Source organism: Diorhabda sublineata, chromosome 4 (assembly GCF_026230105.1).
Source record: "Diorhabda sublineata isolate icDioSubl1.1 chromosome 4, icDioSubl1.1, whole genome shotgun sequence".
Lineage (NCBI taxonomy): Eukaryota > Metazoa > Arthropoda > Insecta > Coleoptera > Chrysomelidae > Diorhabda > Diorhabda sublineata.
The window spans coordinates 28,108,084-28,114,959 of record NC_079477.1 but is presented as its reverse complement, the minus strand read 5'-3'; the positions used below and the strand labels follow the sequence as shown (position 1 = coordinate 28,114,959).

Sequence of the window (6,876 nt, the reverse complement as noted above, 5' to 3'; positions counted from 1 at the left end):
TTTATGACCACATTATTATGAAAGAATAAAGCGCAATACTTAATTTGAGTTTGTATATGAAACGAATAGAATTTGTTCCACGATATTATCAATATTTAACTGACAAAAAAGAATAAGAACTAATTTCTCTAATTTATTGTTCAGGCAGGTGCTTAGAAGTGCATTGAGTGAAATAACATAGCAAGTGATTGCTTTCTAGCTAAACTGTCTGTTAATAGGAGTATATTGGATCTTTCTGTAGTACAGTTTTTCAGTTCTGGATTATTTATACGTATCATACTGTTAGGAAACAACTGACCTGAACATGTTGCATATATTACGTTAATAATTATTCGAATAAACATTGGAGTAATAAAAAAGTTACACATTCCTAAAATATACAGTTTAATTTTTCAATTACATATTTATCCATTTTATTAACATAGTTTACCTCCCGGTCAAGACGCTAACAATCTAGAAGAAAAGAATAAATCACTCTTCATTTATTTATACAAAGAAGCCACGCGAAGGTAAGAAAGACAAGAAAAGATGATCATAAATTGGCTTCCCATTTTAATTTTAACTTCAACTGTAACTGGCGATCACCGATTGGTTAAAAGATATTTATTATTTCCGAGATATACGCAGATGCAGGTATGTCATTTAATAATTATTTATGCAACAATTGCAAAAATAAAGTGTATGGCACGCGATGTGAATTTGTTTGCTGTTATGCAGAGTTTGACAACACGTCGAGTGCAATAAACCCTTTTTGATTGAGATGCATATAATATTTATTTACTTTCATAAAAAAATGTTTTCTTTAGGAGTAGAAAAATAAAAATCCAGCGTAATTTGAAAGCAAAATATTTAATAATTAATCATTATCGGTTAACATTGAGGAAGTTAGGTACTAGTGATTACTAAAAAATTGACTAAAAGTAAATATACAATATTTGAAATTTTAAATATTTTAAATATTAATATTTCTTAGTGAATTGTTTTTAATTTTTTTTTGTGATTTCTCTAAATATACTAGTACTTGGTATCTGTAAACTGTCGTTTTCTTCTGCTTGAAATATTTGTTTTCCAACAGTCAGTGGAGGTGGAGTCATCAATTCGTTTTGATCCATTGTGAACTCGCGTGGCCTCCACTTTTGAACAGAACTATGGCATACTTAAATATTCATCCACGATATGCACATATTCTTTTGATATCTTCACGATCTCAATCAGTTTCACTTTACGGTTTTCGGAAATTATTTTATGTACTGTTTTGATAGTTTCCTCGGTGCTCGTTTCAACTTTAATTTTAAATTTAACAAGCCGTTATTCAACGGTTGCTTTCCCTTGGACAAATTCCAAATAATGTTTATATTTTGCCATTAAGCAATGCTTAAGTAATTCACAAAATTTTTTTAATACATTTTTTCAAACTTAGAAAATGTAATTTGTATTACATATCAAAATAAAAATAAACTAGAAGTGAATTTAATTTGATAATTCCATTTTAGAAATTACTTAATTCAACTTTTCTTCAAATTTTTATAGATAACTTAGTCTTCAATATGGGTGAAAAATAACTATAAATTTAACTCTAATAGAAAACATGAATGTGCTTCTTGAACATTGTTATGGTGAAGCTCAAAAATGCCCCAAAATGATGCAATATGATGAAATTTCTATTAACTATTGCTTAATAACAAATAGCAAAATAACAAAAAGCATGCTTTTTACGATGATGGTAAGGTCCACGTCACAACTTTAATGGCAAAATTATTTGTTTTGTATTTTATCCCAAGCGAGTATCTCCTACAAGTGAAATTTTGAGGTAAGGAAATAGGAAAAGTCACTAGAGGCCAAATCTGGTGAATACATTGGGTGATAAACCAATTTGAAGTGCAATTCATGAATTTTAGCCATGGCAATGATCGAAAAATGAGAAGGCGCGTAGTTCTAATGGAAGAACATTTTTGTAATGATGCTTAATTCTCATCTGTTATTGATTCGCTTTTTAGAAATAGTCGATTTACACAATTATAAGACTATCCCAAAAAACGGTCACTTTTTGGGCCAATGAAACGTTTTGACAATTGTAAATCTTTGGAAAATCTGGAGTTCTTTCTTTTTAGAGCGAAAAACTTTAACGATTTTCATATGTTTTCAAGGTCGATGGACCTCCTTAGAGTTCCTCGTTCTTAAATGACTCAATACCGTCAGTACATTACTTCCATAGATAAATATTCCAAAGTTTCTTTATTGAACTTGAAACAAATCTGTTATATTAGCAAACAGACAAGCCAGAATAGATTCAAACTTGGCACTACTTATCTGAATACATAAATGAAAATATGAGGCCTACTAATTAAATTTCTTCATCGCATTAGTAAACATTTTTTTTATTTTCAGTGCAGTATGGGGTTATCGGTACCGTTAGTTTTACCAAGGCGATCGATAAATTTCAGTTTAGTAGCTCAAGCAAATTATTATACTCCTTACAATGTATCAAATTTCACTCCTCAAACCATAGAAGCAAGAGAGAAATCGTCATTCTTCTATTTAGGAAGAAAGACTGTATATAAATATATTATGGAGGTATTAGATGGGTGAGAATAAACAATATAATTTTAGGCGATAGGATTAAAGAGTTTTTTAAAGTTTTTGATGGGTTCAAAATGACAGATTCTTGTGATTTTCCCTTCTTCTTTCATTTAACCAATGAAACGTAACGACTCAGTCGCACCAGTTGTATGGAATATGTTATAACTGCAGATACATTTTATGAGCATTAGAGTAGATGAAAAACAAGATGAGTTCGTCCTAGGAAACGTAAAATAGACTCAATAAACTTTATTAGGGGATAAGTTATGAAGAGCGAATAGAAAACTTCTGAAACTTGCTTCTCATTTTCCCGAGTAACAACATCCATGTTTGTAGAACAATTCGCCTCCTTCAGCTCCAAAATCGTCCATACATATCCAGATCATTATGTTTATATGTTTTACACATTACATTACACCCCGGAAATTAATGAATCAACCTGAAATTTGAATAAATTTATCGAAGCAATTTATTTTTAAACTATTTAATTATTAAATATTATTAGGGCATTAGATTCACTGAATCAATTCACCGTTGAATTCGTTTTTCACCTAACATTTGACTAATTTTCTGTGAGGAAGCTTCGGTGTTTTATGAACCATTTCTCGTACCAAACTTTCTTATTGTTGTCGAAGAATCATGGCTACGTACTAGTTTTCCAACCAGTATCAGACCAACTTCCAAATGTCTTATACAAGTCGTTCAAGCAGAAATTGCATTTTAAGTTTTTTCTGACCAAATCCTTTTTTTTCTATCTTAAGTACATACTTCTCAGTACTTATTGTCAATTACTTAATGAACAAAAATTAGATATAGTCTATAACAAAGCTATATACCGGCTCTTACCGTATATATCTCAATATTCTGGAAAGTATATACCTTGAAAACTCTATTTGAGCTACTATATTAAAATTCTACAGTTAAACACTGACTTAGACAACTAGAACAGCTGAATTAGTTCTATGTATTTCAGGTCCCGTTGTTTAAAAAAAACATCGTAAAATGTGTAGACAGACATACAAATATCGTCAAATTAGTATACAAGAGTCCTTTATAGTAACTTATAACTATCAAATTCCAATATCGTAGATCAAATAGGTTTCTAGAATATCTTCTAACCAACACCTATTAGAATACCTTGTAGAGAGTTCCAAAATTGTTAAACACTTCATAAAATACAATTTATTATTAGATTTGTAAAAAAAATTCACTTTCATTTAGCATTAGGATCGTTAATTTTTAGCTTTGGTCTTGATGGTGAACAATGCTTATTGAGGACTATTTGCGAAATACACGAAACTCCAATGGACATTCAAGAAAGAGAAACTCTGCTCGAAAAATTGGTTCATTTCATTTTCACGTAAGTATTTTCTATAAAAGAATATTAGTGCGTGATAAAACTATGAGAAACCAAAAGAAACTAACTAAATGGAATGATAAAATATAAGATACATTTAATGTACCTAGACTTATGGTAACATCATAAAAAAATTTTCTTTCCTTTCAACAATTAATTAAATGGAATCGCCTTTAATTAGTAATGATTTTCACTAATATACATAGTTCTTCCAATATCAATTACACAATTACAGAAGAATTAAGGAATGAAATATAATGTTTACTCCCCGAATAAAATTCGGTAAGCATTTAACAAACCGTCAGTCCACGTGGACTTGATGAATGTGTGTCATCTCCACTGTTTACCAATGAAAATATCGAATCGTAAACATAAATGCATTTCTATGGGCCGAAGCTGTCGGAAGGAGTATGTACACAATTTCTTTAAAATATCCCTGCTATACAATCTTCGATTGGCAGTGGCATGGCACGGTGAGATTTATTAAAAAATACATGCATTTTAAGAGTCGCGAAATTGCGGATTCACTCCCAACCAAAAAAACTACTAAGCAAAGTAAAAGAACACTGTAATAAGAACAGACATAATGAGGAAAATAATACAATGGATTCCACTATGATCACCCAAATGAGGCAGATAGAGAAAGGCCTGGAATAACATGTAAGAGATAAATATGAAATTATAGATAAGAGAAATGAAGAAAAAGAATACAGAAATATAAGAATAAACTAGAAACATGAAAAAACATTGGTTAAAATAATTCCCTCTACTCCAAAACGGAGAATTAGAGACGATTTAAACCATTAGCATAAAGTTAGCGTTAGATAAATTTGATTTACTAGAAAATCAAGAAATATTCACCTAGCGACTTTAACTTTTAAAATGGCACAATTTCTAAAACAAAATTTACTATTTAGGTAAATTAGACCGGGGTGTATGCTCAATAAGTGGTTGTGAGAGAGTACGTAACCACCACAATTACTTAGATGTGGAAATCAATCATTTATAGAAGCCCAAAATGTCAACCCGCTAAAGCAAATGCACCCACGATGTACTAAAATATAAAGTATTATATGGCACAGTAGAGGTAAAAATATCAAATCTGCAATTTTTCCTTTGCTTGCTTGAAGAAGATTTTTTTCCAGAAGTTTCATTCTACTTCTTTATAAACTGTAATTGTATATTGTTATTACATTTTTTTAATATAGAATTTTATATATTTGCTATTGGTGCTTTAATTATTTGGAGCAGATTTGATCAAATGACAAAAAAAACAGAATCATAATATAATAAATATGATTTCTATTGTGTGTGTATGTTATAGGCCATCTTCAGATCTTCAAAACGTTTCGAATAAAAAAGGCAATAATACTGAAGAAATATTAACTAAAAAATTGTTAGAGGCTGAAAAACTTGGAAAGAACGACGGCGATTGTAGCGATGCTTATCCAGAGTGTCTAGTATCTTTAGCTGATTTATTTACAATGAAATTTAATATTTAAAATGCGTTTTATTTTGAAAAACCCAAACATTAAATTTATTCGACTTTGATTATAGCACAATACTCATAAGTCATGTGACTAACTAAAAAGTTTTTTGCCAACAATCGATTTTATTCATCAATGTAATCTTTTTCGAGAACAATACAATCATTCCAACGCTTCTCGATGTAATGCTTGTAGAAGGATTTGTCTTTTGTCTAAAAATAGGCTTCAGTTTCAGCAATTGCTTCTCCATTTTGAGCTGAATTTTTTACCGGCAAGCATTTTGTTGAGATCAGCGAATAGCCAGTAGTCACTGGGGGGCCAGATCTTGACTATACGTTGGATGAAGAAGCAATTCTGAGTGTGATTGATTCAATTTAACCATCGTTGCCATCGACTTGTGAATCGGTACATTGTCTTTGTGAAACAGTGGTTTTTTCTTTGATATATGAGGTTGCTTTTCTTGATTTTTGCATTCAAATGATCCAACAATTCTATGTAGTATTTGCTATCAATTATCTTTCCCTTTCGGAGAAATTCAATAAACAATATTCCATGCGCATCCTAAAATACTGAAGTCATAACCTTCCCAGCTGAATTTGGACGCATCTGACGTAGTTCACCGGCTGCATTCCACTCAGATGATGATCGTTTTGATTCTGGAGTGAAGTGATGGATCCATGTTTCATCCATAATAACATATCAACGCAAAAAATCTGATTTATTACGTGTAAACAAGGCTAAACACTGCTCGGAATCATCAACAAGTTGTTGTTTTTGATCGACTATGAATGAACGTGACACACACTTTGAAAAAAGCTTCCTCATGGTCAAATGTTCATGTATAATTGTAAGCACACTGTCTTCTAATATCTTTATGGCCTCAGCTATATCACGCACTTTCAATTTACGATTAGATATAACCAATTTGTGGACTTTTTTGATGTTTTCACCATTATCGGTGGCTGTTTTCATTGGCTGTTTTCATTCAGTAAAACAATTGTTCCTTTCGATAAAGCAGAGTTCGGATAACACTTTTCAAGCTATTGCTGAGCTTTCACAGAATATTTTTCTACAAAAACCAATGATAAATTAACACACGAAATTGTTTTGAAAATAACAAAAATAGCTTTACTAAAATGGCCGTCACTTTTTTTCTGACTAATCGAATTGTCATGAAATTTTACACATAATTGAAAGTTGGTGTTTCATGAACGTTATATGTATTGAACAATGACAGCGCCATCTGTGTGTCAGTCATACGACTTATTGAGTGATGTAATATATTCCAAAATTAACCTCTTTAATTTTTAGTCATTTTAGTATTAGCAGTGGCGGATCGTGTAAAAAATTTTTGGTGCTCTCCAATGTTTTTTTTTAAACTTACTTTGTGAAAGTTTTCTTGTCTTTCAAAAATTTCCATTGATTTTGTCGGCTTCTTACTTTTTTTTAGAA

At 30.8% G+C, this 6,876-nt stretch overlaps 1 protein-coding gene across 1 annotated transcript; it reads left to right on the top strand.

Moving 5' to 3' along the window:
* Positions 1–518: 518 nt before the first annotated feature.
* On the top strand, positions 519–5,439 carry LOC130443344 (uncharacterized). The gene is made up of 4 exons (XM_056777914.1): positions 519–633; positions 2,389–2,585; positions 3,824–3,940; positions 5,262–5,439. Exons 1-4 carry the CDS (start codon positions 529–531, stop codon positions 5,437–5,439), a joined length of 597 nt encoding a protein of 198 aa, XP_056633892.1. The 5' UTR covers positions 519–528.
* The last annotated feature ends 1,437 nt before the right edge of the window (positions 5,440–6,876 follow it).

Bases quoted from the DNA above. Each gene is read 5' to 3' on its own strand.
- LOC130443344 (XM_056777914.1), top strand. From the start codon at position 529: ATGATCATAAATTGGCTTCCCATTTTAATTTTAACTTCAACTGTAACT. The intron at 2,586-3,823 runs GTGAGAATAAAC...GTTAATTTTTAG, and splicing joins ATTATGGAGGTATTAGATGG to CTTTGGTCTTGATGGTGAAC. The intron at 3,941-5,261 runs GTAAGTATTTTC...TGTATGTTATAG, and splicing joins TTGGTTCATTTCATTTTCAC to GCCATCTTCAGATCTTCAAA.